At 56.8% G+C, this 23,569-nt stretch overlaps 2 protein-coding genes across 8 annotated transcripts; both read left to right on the plus strand.

Moving 5' to 3' along the window:
* The first annotated feature begins 16 nt into the window (after positions 1-16).
* ZDHHC18 (zinc finger, DHHC-type containing 18) lies at positions 17-14,997 on the plus strand. Of its 7 annotated transcripts, XR_774903.1 has the most exons (10): positions 17-307; positions 2,845-3,005; positions 4,927-5,076; positions 6,481-6,618; positions 7,113-7,161; positions 7,620-7,722; positions 9,243-9,352; positions 10,668-10,767; positions 13,248-13,340; positions 14,296-14,381. XR_774903.1 is itself a non-coding variant. In XM_010576148.1 (9 exons), exons 1-9 carry the CDS (start codon positions 51-53, stop codon positions 14,704-14,706), a joined length of 1,479 nt encoding a protein of 492 aa, XP_010574450.1. In that variant the 5' UTR covers positions 17-50; the 3' UTR covers positions 14,707-14,997. The 7 variants fall into 7 exon arrangements, 5 of the variants coding, with proteins under 5 accessions (XP_010574450.1, XP_010574453.1, XP_010574452.1 ...); XM_010576148.1 differs by lacking the exon at positions 13,248-13,340 and having other exon boundaries at positions 14,296-14,997; XM_010576151.1 differs by lacking the exon at positions 14,296-14,381 and having other exon boundaries at positions 13,248-14,287.
* A 3,237-nt stretch (positions 14,998-18,234) lies between these two features.
* Positions 18,235-19,019, plus strand: SFN (stratifin). Its single transcript, XM_010576154.1, has one exon. It carries the CDS (start codon positions 18,279-18,281, stop codon positions 19,017-19,019), a length of 741 nt encoding a protein of 246 aa, XP_010574456.1. The 5' UTR covers positions 18,235-18,278.
* Positions 19,020-23,569: the final 4,550 nt, after the last annotated feature.

Below are 23,569 nucleotides of genomic sequence, written 5' to 3' on the forward strand. Positions count from 1 at the left end.
GTCCACCGGGCGAGCGGCGCGGCGGGGCCGGGACCGGGCGCTGCGGCGCCATGAAGGACTGCGAGTACCGGCAGATCCCGCCGGGGGTAGCGGGGCCGGGACCGGGTACGGTTGTTTCGTCACCTCCGTTATCCACCGGGCCGGAGCGGGCCGGGCCGGCCCGTCGTCCCCGGCGGAAGTGGGAGGTGTTCCCGGGCCGTAACCGGTTCTACTGCGGCGGTCGCCTCATGCTGGCTCGGCACAGCGGAGTCTTCGCTCTCACCCTCGGCCTCATCCTGGCCACCAGCGGCCTCTTCTTCGCCTTCGAGTGAGTCCGGGCTGCCGGGCCGGGGGGCTCCGGGCACCGCCCCGGGGTCTGCGGGGCTTTGGGGCGTCCGTGTCCCCCCGCGCTGGGGCCCCGGGACCGGCCACCCCCCCCCAAAAAAAAAGGGTTTAGGTCCCCTTCCCTGCTGGGGTAAAGCCGCGTGGGGTCTGGCCCTCGGATCAACCCCACTGGGGGCTCCGAGCAGCTCTTGTCCCCCTCCTTTAAGCCCCCTCCTTTTGGGGGGAGCCGTGGGTTAGCTGGCATCCCACCCACGCCCTCGGGGGTTGGGGGGGGCACCTCTCTGCCCCGCCATGGGACCCCCGATATCCTTCCCTTCTCCCCCCCACCCCAAGCCATTCCCCTGCTGCACAGCCCCCAGACCCACGTTGCGGGCAGTCCCTGCTTCCCCTTTGCCTGTCCCCAGGTGTGTTCGTGTGGGGGTGGGCAGGGGCGGCCCTGGAGCTTGTTTGCTCAGTCTGGCCCTGGGAAGGGGGTTAACATCCTCCCAGGATGCCCCCCTGGTCTCTAAATACCACCACCAATCTTCCTTCCTGCTACAGAGGAGAAAACTGGTCCAGAATTGCAGCCAGGAAACCCCCAAGACTGGTGGACTTGGTCCCTAGAGGCAATAGGAACAGTGTTTCTGTTCAAGGTGCTCGATAAATGGTGAAATCCTTTGGGGTCCCACCTTGAGGGTCTGCGCTGGAGCTCTGTCCCCATTGTGCAGCAGTGTCTGAGGAAGAGGGAGCTGCATCTATCCCAGTCCCCTTTCCTTTTGGAAAGCTGGGCCGGGGAAGCTCCCCATTCCTGTGCCCTGAGGGAGAGGAGAGCCAAGAGCACCCTGTTACGTCCTGCGCTGCCCGGAGGAGCTGGGGAAGGAGCGCCGTTGGTTATTGACACCTCTGAGGGATTCTGCTCTCCTGCCTCCGCATTTCTGTCTCAGGAGGGAAGGGAGCTTGTTTTTCTTGCCACTGTATGAAGCCGGGGGGGGGGGCTGGGGGGGGGGGTTTGTCTGTCTTTGGATCATGGCGTTATCTCTGGGAGTCTCAGAGTAAAGCTGTCCAAGCCTGCTGGCAGGGAGATGAAGGTATTTGATCGGATTAGAGGTTCTGAGAAGTCAGATGAGCTGAAAGGGGCAGGCAGCTGTGGGAGGCAGTAACGGCATCCCGACGCGAAAACTCCTTTCTTACTGTCGTCTGTGCCTCTTTGACAGCTTTCTCTGCTGTATCTGAAACTAATGGGTAGCTCTAGCACAGTAACTGCTTTGTACGGGGCCAAGCAGAGGACATCTGCTCTCCCCTCCCTTCTTGCCTAGTCACTCTTTCTTGCTTGAAGATGCCCTGGGGCTTTCCAAGTTGTTATTTTAGCAGTGTGCTTCTGTTTGCATCGGTTACGGTTTGCTGAATGTATAGCAAATACATCTTGCCTGTGTCTACAGTCCACTTTTTTTTTTTTTTTTTCCCAAATGCAATTTCTTGTTGCCTGATGGGGAAAAGCGGGCTCCAGAGATTCCCCTGGAAAAGGGGTGGCAACAAAGCTCACACCTCTCATTTCAGAGACCTTTCTGTCCCTCTGTCAGGGAGATGACCGAGGGGCTCGGCAGCAGTGTTGGTCTTGGGCTGAAGGGGTTTTGTTGCTTGGTGGCTGCTTTGTTCTGGACAGCTGAGCTTGGGAGTTGAAACAAAAGTTGCTTAATCCTCTCAAACTGCCTCGCAGCGTTACTGAGACTTAGCGCTGCCCGCAGACATCGGGTCTCAAGCAGCTTGCCTGTCTGCGCTCGACTCTGGTACTTATCAGTGCTTATAACAGCAAATCCCTCTGCAGAGCGAGGGACAAGAGGGGTCGCCGGCACTGTGCCGTGCAAAGAGCTATGTTCCTCGGCTGTCTTCACCTGTCGTGCTGTGAGTAACAGAGCTGCCCTGATGTGGACCATCGCGCCAGTCCCCATCTGTGGAAAAACAGCCCCAGGTCGTAGTACGGCAAACCCAGGAGCGGGCATCGTCTGCTTAGATGCCTGGTGGCTTGTCACAGCGGTGTCAGTGCTGAAAGGCATCCTCCTCCAAACATCTGGTACACCATGAAGGCCACACGAGTCATCCAGAGACAGCAAAGCTGTGCTGAATCGAAGCCAAGTTCCCTCTCGGCTTCGCGTGTTGGGACCAAATGGGATCACGTTCATGCCGATTTTGATCCCTGCTTAAGTTTGGGGTGTTTCTCCGTGTGTTCTTGATGCTGCTGTTGTAGAGGGTGACCGGGCTTCGGGGCAGCTGACAGGTTTTTGAAACGCAGTTCTGGGACTTCAGAAAGGCAAAGAGGTTGTGTACGGGGACTCGTACTGCCATCTCTGTGCCAAAGACCCTGTCTTCCCAGTGCCACTCCAGTGTTTTCTGGGCTGGCTCTTGCTGTTCCAGAGGTCTCTGCAAAGCAGCAGCACTTCAGCCCGCTGCCCTGTGATAATTCGTAGTGTGTAGTGTCACAGCTGAGAGCCAGTTCTGTAGTGATGGTTGGTAACAATGCAATTTTTTTTTTTCTTTTAACAGCTGCCCCTTCCTTGCCAGTCACCTCACCTTGGCCATCCCCATCATTGCAGCCATCCTCTTCTTCTTTGTCATCAGCTGCCTGCTCCAGACAAGCTTCAGAGACCCGGGTATCCTGCCCAGAGCCACCCCAAGTGAGGCCGCAGACCTGGAAAAGCGGATTGGTGAGACTTCTATTCCCTCTCCCGTGTTTGGTCCAGTGCGTGCTTCTGTGTGCATGTGCGCACGTGTGTTTCGGGCTCAGCGAGTCTCCTTTCGGTCTTTACTCCTCACCAGTTGTCCAGGGGGAGAAAAGGCCAGAGTATCAGATTGTGAGGCTAGAGACTGTCTTATGAGTCCTGGTAAGAGAGTTGCAACAAGCTCCTCTAGCAGAGCAGGCAGTGCGTCAGAGAGAGGATCTGCAGAGAAGCAGAGGTGGTTTTCCTTTCTGTTCAGTCCCATTGCTTTCCTAGGCAAAGCCCTGTACAGTGGGTCATGGCTGTACCTGTTCCTGCCCTCAGGACGATGCCTGAGTGGCCAGTGGCCCCGTGCAGAGCTCAGGGGAGGGAGAGCTTGCGACATTGGTGTCCTAAACATGAATACTGTTAGGGACTGTGTAGCAGCGGCTGGGAGAGCACAAAGTCCCCCTTCAGAATCACACTGCCAGGCTCTTGAAGACAGAGCGAGAGTGTTTGTGCTGCTCCGTAACGGTGCGTTAGTTACTTTGAATGTTGTCCAAGCTCAGAGGAATCGGACCCTGTGTGTTCTTCTCCAAAATACGGGCAGTGAGGACATAGGATAATTAATTTAAGCATGAATGCTTTTTAAGATTATGATTTGCCATTGAGCCTGCTGTGCCACAAGGTTTCCTTTATTGTAATGGTTTCTAACAGTATGCTAATGTTTGTCCCCATCTAAAAACTGCTCTGTCACACTGTTTTGGTGGTGGCCAAGAAGGTGTACGCATCAAGGATCTGGGGACTTTGTTGATGTGAGGCGTAGTAACAAATGCTTTAGCAAAGCTGATGCAAGACAGCTTGAATCTGCCTCGCTGAAGACGGTTGCAAGGCAGTAATTCTACCTCTGATGAAAAAAATGTTTTTAAAATACCCTCAGAGTGGTTATCTGTGTTTCTATTTATAAGTGCCTGAAGCAGTAATCTGGTTGCAGATGCTGCCTGATGCACCAGCTGTTGCTGTTAATATAATCCACTTCTTACCCTCTTAACATGCTCACTGTTACATCTCTATTCTCAAAGACTTCCTCAGAGTTGGAAAGGTGCTCTTATAAGAGTGACTAAAATAAAGGAATAACCCCCAAAATTGCAAACGTGATACAGAGCTTTTCCAGCTCACGCTTTTGCTGAGCAGAGAAAGAGCCAGTCCCCAGTGAACAATGAAGTGCCAGCACACACAGGTGTGACTTGCAGCATCCCTAAAAATCCTCAATCTCGACCTTGAGGAGGAGGATTCCTCTTGCGCTACTAACATTCACATGTCAAATTTCAATGAAATCTGCCTGGAGCACTTGAGACCTGCTCGCTGTCCTCCCCCGCTGTGATGGAAATGAGTCCCTTGAGCCTGGCGGTGCTGCTGGCTCCAGCTGCGGGTTGGCAAGTTCTGTGCTGGCAGCGGTGGGGGATGCTTCTGCTGAGGTTACCCTGATTTCTGTAACTTGGATGCTTACAGCAGAGGAGGAACCACGTGTACGTTGACAGATTATGTTGCCTCCTCGTGTTGTGATCTGTTGGACTCACAGAGATGAGTTGGTGTTACTGGGCACGTTAACACTGCTGCTTTTACGCTCGCTATTTATAAATTGCTTTAAGTTCTTAAAGCATTGGGCAGATATTACTTCCTCTTGGCATCCCAGCAGCATTGTCATTGAACAGACAAGGAAAGGACATAAATAATGCTGCGAGGAGCTGACTGGAGTTCCTGGCTGCCCACCCCGCAACAAATCCTGTAGGCTGAGCTGCCTCTTAGCTTTTGCTGAAAATCAGGAAAGCACGTGCCGATCCCTTACCCTGCCAGGAAGCAGCTCAGGGTGATAGGGGGGCTTGGGTTTCACCTGCAGCAATTTGACTGTCTCTCCTCGCCCTTGCAGACAGCATGGGTACCTCTACATATCGCCCACCAGCCCGCACGATGGAAGTGGTCATAAACAAGTATGTGGTGAAACTCAAGTACTGCTACACCTGCAAAATGTTCCGCCCTCCACGCACCTCTCACTGCAGTGTCTGCGACAACTGTGTCGGTAAGCCCAGAACGTGGAAAGGTGCTGATACCTTGGGGTGGGGGTGTGTGGTTTGTGTTCCTGGACAGATTGCTTTTGCTTCTCGTAAAGGATTATAAAGCAAGATATTGACTGGTCTTTCTTCTTCCCATTTAAAATGAAAGCAACACCAGTGCAGTGGCTCAGGTCCAAGACTCTGTATCTCTGCTTTCCCTGGTTCTGGGAGGACGGTACTGTGAAATGCAGTTAAGGCCTCCACCAGACACGAGGTTTGCTGCAGGCTCCTTGTTGTCCGTGGCCTTGCTGTCGCCAGGCTGGTAGAGGCACCACCGTAGATGCTGGCTGAGCTCTTCTATGTCCTCTCCCTGTGCCCTCAGAGTGTGGTGGGGCAGGAGGGAACGAACAAAGACCTGAAGAAAAGCCTCTGATGGCTCCACACAGTCAAGGCGCAGGCGTGGGGCAGCTGCAGGGGGGTGGGCAGGGAGGTTCCCAGCGTAGCCTGGCTGCACCGGAGCAACTTGAACTGGCAACAGGGTGGCATGTGATTTAGGGGCATGCCCGGAGAGTTTACTCCTCATGCGGCTGCTCCTGGTCGTGCATCGTGTGGATGTGGAGGCTGTGCTTTATGCTGTCTGCCAGGGCAGCCTGAGGAGCGAGCAGTCACAGGACCCCAAGGCTCTGGTTAAGAGAAGAAGTTTGGGAGTTACTGAGCGTTCTGTGTTCGGGGATAGCCGTGGGTGGCTGTGACTCCTCCTTACGCTGGAACGGCTCGCTGGAAAGCAGCCGTGGCTGGAGCAGTGTTTGAAGAGGAGCCATCTGGGGGAGCGGGCATGCGCCTGCTTTGCGTGCGATGGGTTTTTGTTTGCACTGGTGTCCCCCGCAGAATGGTTACCACAGTCCTGTTAGTCTGAAATGCAGCCCTTTCATTAGAAGGCAGTTGGGAGTGTTTCCAGATATATTGCACCTGCCCTGGGTTCCCAGGCAGTTTCTGTGGTTTTATAGGCATATCTTTATAACTTTGAAAATTATTTTCTGCCCTGAAGAAGGCGGGTGAAGCTGACATGCAGAAAGGGAGCAGCGACACTGTGTGCGCGCACACACACCCAGTGCTGCTAGGTACTGGAAAAACTGCCACGCTTTCCCTGCTCTCTTTCAGTTTTAGTAATGGTAGATGTCACAAGGCTTGTATTTCTGCAGGGTTTGGCGAGAGGAATGGTTTGGCCTTTGATGGTAAAAAAGGGCATGCGAGCAGGTGGCAGTGCTCTGTTGAAACTTCTTGCTAACGTACTGCTGCAGAGGGGTTGTGGTCTCAGGGTGGTGGGTGGAAGCTGGATTTGTAGCCCCTGTTTTTTGGGGGCTCAGCAGAGTTTGCTCTGGTATGGGGTGCAAGGCGGCAGGAGTCCTCACCGTGTCCCTTTGTTTCAGAGAGGTTTGATCACCACTGCCCCTGGGTGGGCAACTGCGTGGGGAAGCGCAACTATCGCTACTTCTATGCCTTCATCCTCTCCCTCTCCTTCCTGACAGCCTTCATCTTCGCCTGTGTTGTCACCCACCTCACTCTGCGTAAGTACCGTGAGTACTAACAGCGATGCGTGCCATGCTCCCGGCCACAAATGACTTGAGGCAGCACTGGGTCACTGTTCCTGTGGGACAGAGTGTGGGAGGGGTCTGGTTGGTTTACACCAGGCTTTTCAGTGCAGGTGGCCTGAATAAACGGGGTCTCAGACTGCAGGGAACCACAGATCCACCCTGCATGGGGCTACAGAGAGACCTTGAGAGCTGGTGACTGGGTTATCCCCTCCAGAGCAAATGAGCTGGTGGGTGTATTTGCTCTTAACCTGGCGGGGAAAGTGACTTGCCTGTCAGCCCCAAATCTCCTGGAGCTGTGTCTGCATACTGACATTTCTGCAAAGTTACAGACTGCAGATGTTTCTCAGGCAGCCAGGCAGATCCATATGGCCCACAGGGAGGTGACTGTCTGCTGGGGAGTGTAGCGTTGGCTGGAGATGCAGGGCTGCCTGATGCAGTGTTGTTCCTTGTCCTATTTTGCTTTGCAGGCTCTCAGAGAGATGGATTCCTTGCCACTCTGAAGACAACACCTGCAAGATATCCTTCTGATGCCATCAGCTGCTCAGACTGTCGAGCACTGGTGCAGTGACACTAACCATGTAACAGAGAGGTGCAATGAGCTCTTCGTAGGGTCGCCCTGGTGTACTTTCCACAATTTAATTTAATCCCCTAGCTACCTGGTTGGGTCAGGCAGGCATCCCTTCATCTGTAGACCGATAATGTCACAAAGTTGGGAAGACCTTTAGTTGACCACCAGGGACTAAGGGTGGGTGACAAACTTGTTTCCCAGGTTGCAAGTTTACATGGAAAGGGAAGCGGCTGGAGCAGGCTGTGCCTTGGTGGATGCCTGCAGAATGGTATGGGGAATGGGAAGCTTGTTGGGATGTTTTTGTGGCCCAGTGTGTGTGGTTGCAGCATGCACCTCCCAAAACATTCCTCTGCCTCTCCTTGCAGGATGATTTTGTTCTCTGAGACTTCCTTGACTTTTGTTTCACTGTGCTGGAGCTGGTGATTTGTTTTTTCTCAGTCTGGTCTATTTTGGGCCTCTCAGGTTTTCACACTTATTTAGTTGCTTCCAACCTGACGACAAACGAAGATGTAAGTACCTGGACGCTTGTCCTTCTGCAGGGCCGGCCCTGGTGCTTCCTAAGTAGAGGTGAGGTTTTCAGGAGATACTTGGCTGCCTGCCTCAGTGCAGTATCTCAGTAAGGCATGCTGCCTGCATTGCCTGTGATAATCCATCGCAAAGCAAAGGGCCCGTGCCCAAGGCATTTAGGCTGTAGTTTCAGGTAGCTGAGTGGGAGGAAAGCAGCATGCAACAGCAGGGCACTGTGCAACACGTGTTGCTTGGCAGTGTCAGGCTATGGGGGTCACGCGCTGCAGTGTTAGAAAGGTCATGTGTTTGTTTTTTCCAGTCTGTATGTGGCCTCACTTAAAATTAGGAGTTCTGAGATTAAAAAAGGAAGGCTGTCCCCAGAGATTTATTTGGGTGTTAGCCTGGGACATGGGTGATCTTAATTCAGCATCCCGCATAACCACAAATTTCCTCTGAGATCCTGGGCAAGTCCCTTTGTCTCTATCAGTTCCTCATGTCTAATAGGCAAATAATGTACAGACATCTGATGAGATTTACGTCAAAGTCTGGGGTGCTTGCAGACTCCAAGGGCCAAATGAGTACCCTGAGCAGGGCAGATTGTATGGAAAAGCAGGATCTGTCTGATCCTCAGAAGGAATCAAAATTCATCCTTCTGGCCAGAAGTACCTGTTATCCTTCCTGGAAGCTTCCAGCACTGCACAAGGCATGTTTGCATCCCCTTTTTTTTTCTTTTTCTTCCCCACTTTTTCCCCTCTCCACCTCTCTGTTATGTTCAGAGGTGTTGGCAGAACTGCACAAGGCCACGTAAGTGAAGCTAATGGAGGTCGCACCCCAGTACTGAGAGCACCAGGTCCAAAGCATGTGGCCCGTTGCCTCTCTGCTTGCATTGCCCACGTTGCCAGCCTTATGCTGCAACTGGAGAGAGGAAGTAAAAACAAAAGGAGGAAACGTAATGGTAAATGGTTCACTGCAGCCAGGGGCCTGAGGCCAGGTATAGCATCTGCCCACTCGTGTGTGCCTATGCTTGATGTGACCGGGGTTTCAAAATCAGAGTCCCAGTGGCAGCTGCTCAGGGTGGGGGCAGATGAGATTGTTTCCTCCTGTTGCAGCATGGCCTGGGAATCCCCTTGCTGTTTGTTCAGCCTGAGGAGCCCAGGAGAGACCATGAGGTAGAGCCCTGCTCTGATGAGCTTTCAGCCTAGGAGAGAATGAGGGGAGGAGGAGGAGGCTGGCATTGAGGATGGTGATACTGACAAGTTGCCATGCAGCACGGGGAGGGCACAGCTTTGAAGCTTTCTCGCTGCGAGGCTGAACCTTGGCAGAGGCAGGAGCAGCATATTGCTCTCTCTTCTGGCTGCCTTTCTGCAGCTGTCCAGCTTGTTAAAGCAAAGAGAGGGAGGATGTTTGCAGTTAGACAAGCCTTCTACTTCTTGAGTAAGGATTTGAACCGAGTCTATTATCGTGAAATTATCTGTTATCACATCTTTCCTGTCTTAATCTGCCTGTATCCTTTCCCTTTCAGATCAAAGGGTCCTGGTCGAATAAGAGGGGTTCAGAGTTTGCCAATCCCTACAGCCATAAAAGTATCCTCACAAACTGCTGTGCAGTGCTGTGTGGACCATTCCATCCCAGGTAAGAGCTTTTGACCTCCATGCCATTGGGAATTACATCCTGCTCTGTGGGAGGTGCCTTGGAAAGGACAGATTTATCACAATTCAGGGGAGACTGTGTCAGCACAAACACATCTACTTCAATGATGATGAGAAAACAGTTTCCCAGTCTCTGCGTAGAAAGGCTGGAGATATGGATAAGTAAGAGATACAGCTGTTGCTTCTCCTGTGTTTGAGCTCGATGAGTTTGGGTCGCTTGTAATTGTTTCATGGAGTTTGCAGATAAGACACATCCTGCGATTCAATAAGGGGAGAGTAATGGCACCAAAGGGCTTGGCAGCAGATGGTAAATACCAGTAGTGGCACTACTTCTTAGCACTGTTTTTCCTCCTGTACTCTGAGGATTGAGCATCGTGGCACAGCTGGCAGAGATCCGCACCAGGCAGTGCGGAGAGCCTGGGTTTTACCAACACTTAGATTACCTGAAACGCTTAGTAGCCTCCTACCAAATGCTCTTACCTGAGTTAACCAGAAATGATGTTAAAACAAGGGCAAAGGTGGGCAGTTTGCTGCAGATGTAAGGAAGTTTTGGGCCTGAAGCACGGGTACCTGCAGCATGGGATTATCGCTGCTTTGTCACAAGAGGGTGCAATTGGGCAGAGTCAGGCCGGCGTCCCCATGCGCTGTGCAGCAGGAGCTGAGGACCTCCACACTGACTTGGAGCTCTCAGCCTGTCCTAGGGCATGTGGGGATCCTTGAGACAAGTTTATTCAGTGGATCCAATTTGGATTTATGTGGAGCGTCTCAGAGGTGCTAACTCAGTGTAACACAACAGCCGGGGAGGGTGTCCTGAGGCTGTGGAGCTAGAGTCAAAGTGTGTTTTACGCTTATATCTGGCCCTGCTCTCTGAAGTGCCCCCAAGCTTTTGGTTGGATTCGGAGGTGCTGAAATGCCAGTGCTGCCCTTCAGAGATGGTAGATCTGCAGATTGAGGGAGCCAAGCTGTTTGCTGGGAGGCTGTGGAGAGAATAGTGTTTTACTCCCAGTTCTTTCCTCATTCACGTTGTTCTCCTGTTGTGAAGACCTTTTGCCAGTTCCCGTTTGGGTTTGTGGTGACCCAAATCTTTAACTGCCTAAAAGCTGCTTGGTGGCTTGTGTGATAAGTTTGTGGTTTGTGTAATGGGCAGGAAGCTGTGTTATCCAGCGTGCTCCTGCCGATGCTTTGTTTGGCAGTTCCCACGAGGAGAACCCTCTCTGTGGCTTGTGAGCTCCTGCCTTCACGGAGTCTTCATTTCCTGAACTCCTCTCCTCTTGCACCCTTCCCTTTCTGTTTTCCAGTTTGATAGACAGAAGAGGATTTATCCAGCCAGATGTCGGGACCCCGGCCAGTCCTAAGAGCGAAATCCCTTCCTTTGGAGCCAAAACTGACACCAGCATGGTAGGAGGTGTTCCCTAGCAGTGCTGTGATGTAGCCCAGTGCCTGCTGTGCCTGCACCTCGCTCCAGCCAGTACCTTCCCCTCTTACCATCTCCCCAGCCTCAGGCAGGACAGCCCTGTGATGCAGAGCTGCCAAAGACTCGGTCGAGCCATGTGTTGCCTTTTTTTATTTTTTTTTTAAGTTTATTTATTATTTTTTGTTTCACTGTGATGTGGCCTGTCTGGACTTTGGACTGAGAGAGCCCAACAGCATGCAAGACCCTCAGATTTGTGCAGAAAGCAGGGGGTTCCTGCTGCACCTGGGAAGCAAATAGGTCTGGGGAGCCACTAGACCTTCTGAGTCCGGAGCGTCTGCTCCTGGGGATCACTGTTTCCTGCCAGGAGTAATGAGGTGGGCCGATGATGGGAGCTGGGGACTGGCAAAGGGTTCCCGCTCTGAGCTGGGCTGTCACAGCTCGTCTTCTGGGCTGGTGGAGTCATAAGTTCCCTGTTATCCCTGTTATCTTCATGAACGTGTCCTGCTCCCCTGTGCTGACGTGGAAGGACTGTTCTGTCTCTTAATGGCTGGGTTCTCACCTTGACCGCTGCCGGATTGGCTTTTCTTTTCCAGAAGTGGTTGTGTCTCGGTAATTCGGGGCTCTTCAGCTGGGAGGACTCTGGCTCCCAGCAGATGTGGAAGCTAGCTAGATGTCCCAGCTGCTGTTGATCCTATTTTCTGGCTGGTCACTGAGGAGGTGCTGAAGAACTCTGTGTTTTGGCCCTGCCAGTCAGTAAGACAGCGTTTTGCAGCAAGGACATGAGTTAGGATGACCCTTCTTTTAACAGGGAAGAAGAAACATGCAGTGTTCTGTGGCTCTTGTCATGAGATGCTGGTTGGCAAGGCTACAGTTGAAAGATTTGGGAACCTTAGCTTGCCAGGAAGGCCTGGTTATGTCCTGTCTGTACGAGACCAAAAGGCAACAGAAAAGTGCCTGAATTCCTGAGGGTCATACCCTTTTGAGGTGGAGTTTCACAGAGGAAGCAGCGAAACGGGTGCTGATCTCTGATAACCTCACGTTGTGCTCTTGGTTTGGGTTTCTGGCCAGCAGACGAGAGCAGGGCTGTCCCCAGCGCCTCAGGAGCAATTCCCGTGTGCTTGGGCTCATCCACGAGCATCGCTCCGTGCCTGCGGAGGCATGGGAGAGCTGGGCTGGGCAGCCAGCTCTGCGTCGGTGACACTGGAGTGTGTGTAGGGGAGAGTCACAGACCTTGTTAGCAATACTTGAATCGTGTTATTAAAAGCTGCTGGATATTTTTGCACAATTCGTAGATTTTTTTTTTTGTCTATGTAGAACGTTTTATATTTGGCGCAGGTAGCGTTATGCATGTTAGCACCAGGGTAGAGGCTTGCAGCATTTTGTGTCGAGCTGCCTGGTTAGGTTTCCGTGGGTCAGACGCATGTATTTCAACCTCAGGCAGAGGCAGCACATTTCTGGGGGCAGCCTGTCCCCACTGAATTCACCAGCGTCGTGCTTCGCACACTGTGAATGACCGCGCCAGCCCATGCACAGCTTCGAGGCACGCCGGGCGATGGCAGAGGCACAAGGTTCCCCCGGCCTTACGTTTCTGGCTGGCTGCACAGAGATCTCGGTGCTTCTTTGCTGTGCCCACCAGCTCCACCTTCCCCTCTGCAAAGAGCCAAGGTGAGAGCACGGGCGACGGCTGCTGAACTTCTACCGGATCCCGGCAGATGGCCCTCACCACCCGGGGAGGCTCCCGGTGATGCTCTGCCAGCCGCCCCAATCCTGCACCTTCGTGCCATCTCACAGGCCAGGTGCTTTAGCGTGTTGTCCGTGTTGCATCCAGAGAGGCCACCCTGCCCTTCCCTCCCCGCTTCTCCTGCAGGGATGTCCCCAGCGGGGCTTGTCCGTGGCAGGCGTGGGGCCAGGGCGAGCCGAGCTGTGCGGAGCGGGTCTGGTGCTGGGGAGTGAGGAGCAGTGTGGGGGCTGTTCCCAGGGGCCAGACTCCTTCCTGTTTTTATTTAAACCGGTTTCCTTTGTTACTCAACATAATAAAGTTATATTTTTAAAGAGTTAATTGCTTGGATTATTATTTTATTCTTTTTAAGAGAGAAGAGGGCAGGTGTCTCTGTGTTTAACAGCTGTCAGGTGGCAGTTGGACTCTTTATGAGGCCCAGGCCTTGCCTGGAATCTGTTAGAACCTCCTGCAGGATGGGGCTACAAGGGATCCTTAGCAGCAATTGGTGCTGTCGTGAGCCTTGCTGGAGCGAAGGGATTTTTCTGTCCCATGACTCCAGGCTGGGCAGGATCTCACCTACTCGCTGATCCCCTTCCTGCAGAAGCTGTCACCTCAGCATCCTTTCCCCACCTACCTCGTTCGGTCCAGGGCTGTGCCAGGACCTGTGGTCCCCCGCGTCTAACCGAGCCCGCTCCGGCTGTACCGGCAGGTGTTGAGGTGCATAATCTCTGGTGTCTTCCCCAGGAGGATGCCTGCCAGGACTTTGCCATTTCCTGCACAGCCTGACGGGATTTGCCCCCTCCTTGGACGTTAGCCCTGCTTTCTGAGGGTTAGCTGGTAAGAAAGTGCTTTCTTCTCCCTGTCATCCACTCGAGCGACCCATCTCATCTCCACTGCATGACCAGCTCTGTCCACGGAGCCCATCACCCTCCAGTTGTGTAGACATCTGTTTGCCATGTGGCCCATCCATCCCACCAGTATCCCACTGGCATCCTGCTGGCGTGAGAGGCGGCGAGCCCTGGGTTGTGCCGTCTCAGTGCAGGGCTGCGTGGCAGAGGGGTTGCCTGCAGCCTCGGCGAGAAGAAAAGGATGGTTTCCCCCAGCTTTGTGCTGGGGCTTGGTACGAGATGGAGCCACCCGGTCTGCGTGGTGCATGCGTGGTGGTGCTTGGAAAATTGGGTGGCTGAGGGTTGGTTCGGGCTCTGGACAGAGGGTTCCTGAAGCCCGGGGCTTGCTGGATGGCACGCCGTGGTGGTTTGTGCTCAGTGGAGCTGCCATGATGGGATTGGAGGGAACGCCCAACTGATGCAAAGATTTAGCGTTTGGAGCGAGCTGTGGCCCGAAGAGAGGAGGGGGGGCCTGGAACAGATTTCTAATCCCAGCTCTGACCTGCTCTGTGGTTCAGGCAATTCCTCCCCTCCCTCCCTCTCTGCCTGTTTTCCTCTCTGTAACACCAAGTTCCTCCTCCGGCATGCCCATGGCCAAAGTAAGTTCCTTCCAAAGCACGTTGTGACGAAGCCCTGCTTCACTTGTGGGCTGCAGAGCTGCCCCTCTCCCTCACCCCACGAGCTCCTGCCTGCTCGAGCCTTGGCGGCAGCAATGGAGGAAGACTGCCCCTTTCTCCCTGCCTGTGGCTGCCAGCGCTCTCCTCCAACCTGGACTTTCTCCCCTTTCTGCCACCAAGCCTGGGTGCTTCTCTCTGCTCCCTGCTACTCCTCGCTTGTGTATTTCTGGCACTAACCCTCTCTTTCTCTTCCTCCCCTCTCCTCTCCCTCGCACTGGGTCGATCCAGTATCAAGAGCCCTGGCATCCTGCAGCCCTCTGCCTCCCGTGGAGCGTCCTGCGGGGAGCCAAGACACCACGGGCAGCATCCGAGACTACAGCCATGACCACCACGAGTGCCTCTGCTCGCCAGGGCTACATGGCTGCGCCTTCCTCCCTCCCACCACAAGAGAGGGTGGAAAGCGGCTGTGCACAAGGAAAAGCTTTTCCAACCCCTCTCTGGGAGCCGGGACGGCCATCCTGCAGGTTCAAAGCTCAAAGCCATACAGCCGTCCCATCCGAGTGCAATAACTGGAGTTCCTGCTGTCCCCTGCCACTGGATGGACTCATGCAACCAAGGCGAGGCTGCCAGTGGCTCCCCGTAACCACCAGCTTTACCCCCAGTGAAGGTGTCTCCCCTCCCGTAGATGCTGGAAGATAGCGGTTAGCGTTCCAGCGGGCTTTCGAAAGGAGCAGGCTTCACGCCAGAGCGGTTACAGCCGAGCCGGTGGCATTACACACCCAGGCCCACCAAGCCCCACTCTGAGCCGTGTCCATGTGCCGGAGGACTCACCTCTCCGGATGGGAGTTAGTACGTGGTCAGGGTTTACCCTTGCAACCCCCCCTGGCCAGCTCCCACCTTCCTGTTTCATCTTAGCGCAGCTCTAGTTTTAGGGAAAGGGGTTCAAGCCCTGCAGCACCTTGACCAGCCGGCATTGCCGGAGGCTGCAGCACAGGCTGGGCTGGGAGCCGGCGCTGCGGAGCTGTGCAGCCAGGCCTGTCCCCCAGCCCAGCGTAGAGCCCAGTAGACTTCACCATCTATTTATGCCTTGTACTTTTGTAACAAAATAAAAGTTTCTCCTATTTACTGTACGCCAGCGTCTGGTTGCTGCTCTGCCGGTGGAGGGGAACTGCTCCCTGCAGCTCGTGCCCGGGCACGCCGGTGCTGCGCGGGGTGGGGAAGCCAAGCAGAGCCACAGAGGGCTGGCACCCCTCTGCCGTCGGCCGTGCCGGCCACGGGACCGGGAGCCAGGAGCTCCCTAAACTCGGCTGTGGCACTAGCCGTGGCCTTGAGGCAAGTCGCAGCCTTCCGTGGCTCCGCACCCTCCTGTACGGCGGGGAGGGCACCAGCCTTGCCGCTGGGACCGGGGAAGGAGTGATGGGCAGTGCCTGTGGGACCTGGGGTGCGGTGAGCCCCCCAGGCAAAATTCGTCCCCCACTGAAGTGTCGGGAACCGGCAGTGTCCCCACAGCCTGGGGAGCCGTGGGGCTGGATGGGTGAGGATGGGGGTGGCCGGGTGGGCTGTCAGCATCCTTCTAGTGCCGCTGGGAACGGCCACCAGCATCCTCTGCCTCCTGCCTGCCGTCGCGGAGCCGCTCGAGTGCCCAGCCCATGTCTGCCTGCAGCATCGCCAGCTCAGCTCACGGGACTGGAGAGGTGCCCTGGCCCGGGCAGCGTCCCCTGGGGCTGGGGCTTAACTGGGTATCCCTCTCTCCGGGGCGATGCACCTTCTGGTGTTGTTCTTTGGCATTCGGGGCACCCATGGGTGCTCTGCAGGGGGATGCTGCAGCCGAGCTCACCCGCAGCCTCTGCGCGGCGATCTGGGGCTCTTTCCCTTCACCCACCCGCTGATTTTCACGAAACCGGTAGAGCAGAATGTTTTTGCAGCCTCCTCTCAGCCCATTGTAACTAAAATTTGGCAGCAGCTCAGCCCCTTTGGCAGGGGCTGCCGGCAGACGCCTGAGCCGAGGTCGAGCCATCGCACACCCCATCTGAGCGTCCCGTCCTGCTGCGGGGGGGGGTCCTGCCAGGGGCTGGGAGTCTCCCCACGGAATCCTCTCGGAACAGAACTGACACGGGATTAAACAGCCCAAACGCAGCCGGGCTGGTGGAGGATCAGTCTGAGATTTTGAAGCCAGGTCTGGTGGCAAGTGATCTGCCGGGGCTGGGGGCTGCAGACCCTTTGCTGCTCAAAGAGGTGTGAGCTCAGGCTAACTCCCACCCGGGGATTGCTGCCTCGCATTTTTGCACGGGAGTGAGGTGGTTTTTAGAGGGCCGGGTACATCGGGCTGCCCGTTTGACCCCCAGTCCCTATATGGGGGCTTTTGTGCTTGGTTGAAGCTCTTAGAGGGTCTCTATGGATCTGCCTCCCTCCCCAAAACACCTCGTCTGCTGGGCGGAGAGTGAGAGACGGGCAGTGGTCTCCTATGCGGCCATTCCTTCAGCAAGTGCCTTTTCCCTACTGCACAACCTGCTCCCAAAGTGGATCACGCTCACCTGGGGAAGGAGCTCTTAATTGCTGGCGCGGCACTGCACGTGGTGCGGTTCTGGGGTGGGACACGGAGGGGCTGCGGGGAGGCTGGCGGTGCTGGACACCCTCGTGCTGCTACCATATGTGAGCCCCTCGATGGGCCGGGGTACCCCAGACCCACCATGTGCCCGGAGGTTTGGCTGCGAGGGGGTAAGCAGCCCCGAATCCCCCTCGCCAGGGCAGGGAGGGAGCGGTGTGGAGGCTGAGGGTGTTTTCCTGGGCTGCAAATGGCTGGGAAAAGCATCCACGGATCTTTCTCGTGTCGTCTGACCCCAGCATCCTCCATTGCCCTGTCTATGCGGGAGCTGAGCGAGATGGAGTCGGGGGGATGACAGAGATGGGGTGGCACCGGGGGGATGAGTAAAGCAGCGAGTCACACTGATTAAAAAAAAAAAATATTAAAAAATAAAAAAAAAAACCAAACCCTTTTTGCGTTGGCCCAATGCCGCCAGGCACCGGCCCCACCCTGCCCTTCCCGCACGGTTCCCGCACGGCAGATAAGGCCGGGGATTGGCACAAGCTGCGAGGCCGAGGCTTCGCCAGCACGGCCAGCAGCCGCCAGCACCCGGCGTGTGGCAACAAGCTTAAGCAGGATGAGAGTGAAACTGCAGCGCAACGCGAAGCAGAGATCCTAATCGGGGCGGTGCTTTTCCATCGGCGGCCCAGCACCTACGGCGAGTTTGTGTCAAAAAAAAAATTAAAAATTAAAAAAAAAAAAACAACACAAAACCAACAAAACGACCCCCAAAACTCTTCCAGTTATAGCTTGAGAGATGAGAAAAGTCTCCGGCGATGGGGAAATGGAGCCCTGGGCTGGAGGTGAGCAGTGGAGGACCCCCGAGTTCGATGGGGCTGGGGGGGGGGTCTCCCTGCCCCCGGCCGGATCCGGGCTCGCCCCGCCAGTGGCTGCCCCACTGCGGGACATTTTGGGAGGGGGTCGGGCCCGTCCCGCTGCGCGGCGGCTCAGAGGCACGAGGTGATTGCACCCTGCTTTGGGGCGGTCCCTCCCGCGGCGCTTGGGCGAGTTGCTGAGCCTCTCTGCCTCGGTTTCCCCACCTGTGGGAATAAATACCTGCCCGTCAAGCCCTCGCAATTACTAGCGAGTTAATCACCATATAAAAACGACAGTGATACGATTTTTTTGGGGGGGAGGTGGGGGAGGAGGAAACCGTTTTTACGACCGGACACACCCCATGGCCCATTTCTCCAGGGGGGGGTGGGAAGAGCTGAACACCGCTGCATCTCTGCGTAACACCCCCCCCCGAAACGATAACCCACCGGCTGTCCCCCCCCCTTCCAAGCACTTTTAGCAGCGGGACAGGCGTTCCCTCCGTCCTGGAGTGGGTGTTGGCTGGGGGAGACCCCCAGGGCATCCATGGGTGCTGCACCCACCGCCAAGCCCTCCCCAAGGACCCATGGGGAAGGCAGGGCGTTGGCCACCCCCCTCCTTCGCCCCTTCCCCAGCACCCGCCGCCCGCGGGCGATGATTCACCGCAATTTTCCTTTTAAGGCTGGGCTCGACGGGGAGGAAGCAGAGGAGGAGGAGGAGGACACTCCTTCGACCTCGCTGGCTCCTCCTGCTCTCGCTCGAGGCTCCGACGCTCAGCCAAAAACGAATCCCGGCGGCGGGGCTCGGCAGAGGCTCCGACGGCTCCCGGCCCCGCTCCTCGCCCAAGCGTCTGCCCCGCGCCCGCGTCCCAGCCATGGCAAGAAACCACCAAGTGCAGAAGGCCAAGCTGGCCGAGCAGGCTGAGCGCTACGAGGACATGGCGGACTTCATGAAGGCGGTGGTGGAACACGGGGACGAGTTGTCCAACGAGGAACGCAACCTCCTCTCCGTCGCCTACAAGAACGTGGTGGGGTGCCAGCGCTCGGCGTGGAGGGTCATCTCCAGCATCGAGCACAAAACCGAAGAGGGGGACGACAAAGCGCAGCTGGTGAACGAATATCGGGAGAAGGTGGAAAGGGAGCTGAATGGTGTCTGCAAGAACGTCCTGGCCTTGCTGGACAAGTATCTCATCAAGAAGGCGAGCGATGCTGAGAGCAAGGTCTTCTACCTGAAGATGAAGGGCGACTACTTCCGATACCTGGCCGAGGTAGCCACCGGGGACGACCGCAAGAAGACGATAGACAACGCCCAGGAAGCCTACCAAGAGGCCATGGACATCAGCAAAAAGGAGATGCAGCCCACGAACCCCATCCGCCTGGGGCTGGCTCTCAACTTCTCCGTCTTCCACTACGAGATCGCCAACGCCCCCGACCAGGCCATCTCCCTGGCCAAGACCACCTTCGATGAGGCCATGGGGGACCTGCACACGCTCAGCGAAGACTCCTACAAGGACAGCACCCTCATCATGCAGCTGCTCAGGGACAACCTCACGCTATGGACAGCCGAGTGCGCTGGAGAAGACGGCGGCGAGGCTGGCGAAGAGCCCAAGAACTGAACGGCCCCCGTGGAGCTGGGGACCGGCCCCCACCTGCCCCCCCCTCCAGTCCCTTTGGCATCTCTTCATGGTTTTTTTTTTTTGGTTTGGTTTTTTTTTTTTTTTTTTTTTTTTTTTTTTTGGTTTTGTTTTTTTTTTTTTTTTTTGGTTTAGTTTTTTGCGGGGGGGCGGGGGGAAGGCATCTCAGCTCCCCCACGGCCCCCCCAGCCTGGATGCCGGGAGTGGGGGTGGCTTTGGCATGGCTCCCCCCCCCTTCCCTCTCCCCCATCCTCTGCTCTGGGGAGGGGGAAAGGAGGGAAGGGGGGTGCCTCTGTCCCAGGGCTGCCAGCACCCCACTATTTAACATTTTGGCTGGGGGGGGGGCCCAGCCTAGCATGTGCCTGCTCCAAACCCCCAGAGGGCTGGAGCCACGACGGGAGGAGGTGAGGGGCCAGGACGGGGCAAGAGGGGGGGGTCCGGGCAGCCTCGCCATCCCGGGGCGGGGGGGTCGCGTATTGCCAAAGCCTCTGTGCGTCTCCAATAAACCATCTCCTGCACGCCTGCCTCTGGTCTGCCTCATCTCTCCCCCGCGCACGTGTCCAGGCAGCTCCTGCCGCGGCCGGGAACCCGCTTCGCCTTCCACCCGGGGAGCGGTTGGGTCCCCTGGGATCTGCAGCACCGGTTTGGCTGCTCCCGAACCCCCCCAAATCCCGCGACGGGGTCTCAGGGTGCCTGGCGAGCCCCGTCCCTCGGCGGCTGCCCGTGGAAGGGCTCATAGGGTGGGCTCTGCCTCCACGGGGCAAGGGTTTTGGCAGCCCCGTGGGGGGTGAGCTGCGGTGATTTCCAGCACTGGCTGCTCCGCGGGGTGCACCGAGGTTCCCTGACCCTGCTGTGGGGTGTCCCACCCCCTTGGTGCAAACCCACCGTGCCCCAAAACCCGTCACCGAGGCCCTTGTGCAGGTCCCCTCCACCAGCTCTCCTCTACGCCCAAGGGCCGGGGTACGGGGGGGGGTGTCCCCCCTAAAGGAGCATTGGCAGCCACATGGGGACAACCCTGGGGTGTCATTCAGGGTGGGGACGTCCCCGTCAAGGTCCTGACGTGCTGGAGCGGGCGAAAGCTCAGCACTTCTGGCCTTGGCATCCGGCCACGGCGAAGGGTGCAGCTCACCGAGCGCAGCCCCTCTCCTCCCTCCGCCGCCAGCACGAGTTTCAACATGAAAAATAATTACAATAAAATACAGTCATGGCACCCTGGGCTATGAGCTCATCAGATCAAGCGCAGCAGGGCTGGGCAGGAGCTGGCCTTTGATGGGAAACGCCAGGATGCCGGGAGGAAACGTGCCATGACTCAGGACGTGCCGTCCCGGTTCAGCGGGGTCTCCAACTGGGGACGTGGGGGACATGCCAGCCCCGAGCCCCGGCATGGCCAAAACCCAGCTCCTGGGGTGCCAGGAGCTCCTGGGCTTTGGGGAAACTGAGGCACAACCAGGGAAGTGACCCCTGCCCCCCCCCCACGTTGTGTGCAGGGATTACGGGGCACCCAGTGTAAAGCCCATGGGGCTGCTGCTCCCTGTGCAGGGACCGGCCTGAGATGTAATGAGGTTTGCCAGGGCTCTGCCGTGGGAAAGCGCTGGCTGCTGTGGGAGGTTTAGCTGCGCAAACCAGAACCTGTTCGCCCTGGATGGGACACGTCACCTGGAGCAGAGCTAGGCGCAGAGCCCAGCCGCAGCATTAACCCCCGCAAGATTCTCCCCCCCCCAGCCCCTCACCCACCCCTTCCCAGTCCCCATCCCCATCAGGGCATCTTGTAGAAGCAAACGTGGTTGCCGCCTTGGCTCTGCCAAAGACTGGGTCAGCGGCCCCAGCAGGTTGCAATTTGCTCGGCAGGTCCCAGCTGAATTGGGGGGGCCCCCGGCGGTGTTGGGGAGACCAGCCGGTTCCTGGGGGGAAGGCCAGCGAGGGGGCCCCGACGCTTGGCCTCCACCCGGCCCCGAGCGCTCCCAGCCTGGGAGCCAGCCCCAGACCTGTAATTAGCCAAAACGGGGCTGGCCGACGTGAAAAACGAGCCAAGGGCTCTTGCTGGCCCTTGACCCGGCAGTCTGGGGACACGAGCAGCCCGGGCTGGTTAAACTGGGGGGGGTGGCCATGTGGGAGCTGGGAGGTGCTGGTGCAGGGGGTTAACCAGGGGTGGCCATCCGACCCTGCTGCTTTTTGGGGCCCATGGGTGGCAGGAGGACAACGGGGCTCCTGCTGGCCTCCCAGGAGTTAACCGATTTTGACAGCGCCCAAAATTGCAGAGTGGCTGGGCGGTGTAGGAGGACAATGCTCCCCGGCCTCCCAGCCGGTCCAGCCGCTTTTTGGGGCTGGGAGGAAGGCCCTGGGCCCCGCAACGCCTCCTGTGAGATGGTTGTGCTGCTGGGGAGCGCAGGGTGTTCCCTGGGGTCCTCCTGGCCCCCCCCATTTCACATAGGGTGGTGGGACCCAGACAGAGGGGACCAGGGAGACATTGGGACCCTGATCCTCATCCTCGTCCCATGGCTGGGGCGATGCTCTCAGCATCCCTGACACCGTGTGCAAGAAGGGGTGCACAGCAAAACTTTCAAATATATGTGTTTTAGTAGCTTTAACACCAGTAAAGCAAAGGAACACTGGTGCCTTGGGGCCAGGGAGTGTCCCCCACCCTGGAGCCACCCTCCCAGCAAGGGACTGGGAGCAGGGTCCGGGTACAGCCCCATTCACAGGGGCTGCCCCCCCCATAGCTAGTAGCCATGGGGCTAAGGCTACTGAAACAGGTCTCTGAGGGCAAGTGGGGGATGATGCCCCTGGCCACGCTGCCTGCAAAAGGCTCTGCCAGTCCTGAGTGGGGCTGGCGGGCTGCAGGACCCACAGCCAGGTTTGTCCCTTGTCCCCAGCTCTCACAACCTCCCCACAGGGATTCATCCCCCGGGGCCAGGGCTGGCTGGCTCCTGGCTGCCTGGCAGGGCCAGTTGAGGCTGAGTCGTAGCACCCAAGGGAGATGGTGCTGGCTAGCTGTCACCATTTGTCCCAGGGGTGGTGATGGGCAGCCTCCTGCCAGGCAGGTACAGGTGTGCCAGGCCTGCCCTGGGTGCCTGGTCTGGGGGCTTTTTAGTTTTTGGAGAGGCTTTTCATACCCCCTCAGAGAGCACCACTTGATGGGGAAACTCACAGCCTTTGAGCAGGAGCCCTGTGATGGAGCTGGCATCCCCCAGCCTCTCCTGGGGCAGATACTCCTGGTGTCATGCTGACCCCATCCTCTGCATTTTAGCCCACTGTCTTGTCTGTCCTACAGCCCTGGGGACACTCCAGGCGTGGGACTGAGCCCTGACCTACATCGCAATGACTGGGGACTGCCAAAAATACTCAGTATTTCATCCTGGTACCCACATTTGCACCAGCCTGGCTGGCTGACTTGGCCCCCTGTATTTTGGGCTATGGAGAGGGACCCTGCAGCTGTCTGAGGGTAACCCGGCTCTGGGGTGCTGCTGCCTCTCCAGCAAGCAGCTGTGGTGACACTTTGCCGGGTGGGATGGGCAACCAGGACTCTGGTGTGGTGGCCCGGCCGCAAGACAGGGGTTGGTGCTGGAAGCCAGAGGCGGGGAGCACAGCATTCCATTCCATTCCCAGCTCAGTGGCTGCAACTGAAGTCCAAATCCTCTCCATCCCAAAAAACCATGACCTGCCGTGTTCAGTCTCACCCAGGAGGTCCCACGTGCCATCAGGGTGGGCTCAGCCTCTCCCAGTCCCGGACTTGGAGGGGCCAGGGCAGGTAGGACCAGCTCGGCAAAAAGCATGCCCCCCGCCCCCAGGGATGTGCCTCAATTGGGGTGACTAATCCTGGCCCTTTGCCCCAGCCGATTGCTCAACGGGAGCGACAGGAGCCAAAGTGTCACCTCCCTCAGCCCCAGGAGCCTCAGCAAGGCCGTCCCCTCCCAACGTGGGGACATGTGGGAGCAGGAGCCAGCTGGATTTTGCGCCCGGGGTCCCTCGGCTATCCTTGCCCACTGCAGAGCCATTTTCTGCTTTGCCCTGACCAAGAGCAGCGAGTGTCGACCCTGCTGAGCTGCGGGTCCCAATTCAGGCCCCGATTTCCACACCCGGGCTGCGAAGAGGCCCTTGGTGCAAAAACGCTGTACTTTTCAGGCTGTAGCTCTTTTAGACCTCAGCATTTCTTGGTTTGGACACGGCAGAGGTTCCCTGAGCTGAGAAGTTTCTGTCACCTTTGATTTCCATTTTCTCCAGCACCAGCACAGCGTGGCAAGGCTGGGGCTGCAGATACTGCCTGGGTATTAAAATAAAAGAGCCAAACAGCCACAAAAGCTTTGATGGCTCTTGCATAACTCCAGCTTGACCTGACAATACCCTTTTAAGCCACTAAATCTCTCAAAACCATGAAAAAACCAGCCATAAAATTCACATTTTTATGATCACATCTTCCATCCCTTTACAGCAACTAAGGGCTCAAAGATGACCAGGACAAGCCCATACAGCAAGGATGGAGTTTCAGCTCTGGTTATGGTTAGATTGGCTTCCAGACCTTCACCCCAGATAGC

Source organism: Haliaeetus leucocephalus, unplaced genomic scaffold, assembly GCF_000737465.1.
Source record: "Haliaeetus leucocephalus isolate CR32 unplaced genomic scaffold, Haliaeetus_leucocephalus-4.0 Scaffold517, whole genome shotgun sequence".
NCBI lineage: Eukaryota > Metazoa > Chordata > Aves > Accipitriformes > Accipitridae > Haliaeetus > Haliaeetus leucocephalus.

Excerpts from the sequence above, each read along its gene's own strand:
- ZDHHC18 (XM_010576148.1), top strand. The coding sequence starts at position 51 with ATGAAGGACTGCGAGTACCGGCAGATCCCGCCGGGGGTAGCGGGGCCG. Across the intron at positions 5,077-6,480 it reads TGTCTGCGACAACTGTGTCG|AGAGGTTTGATCACCACTGC; the intron begins GTAAGCCCAGAA and ends CCTTTGTTTCAG. Across the intron at positions 7,723-9,242 it reads ACCTGACGACAAACGAAGAT|ATCAAAGGGTCCTGGTCGAA; the intron begins GTAAGTACCTGG and ends TTTCCCTTTCAG.
- SFN (XM_010576154.1), top strand. The coding sequence starts at position 18,279 with ATGGCAAGAAACCACCAAGTGCAGAAGGCCAAGCTGGCCGAGCAGGCT.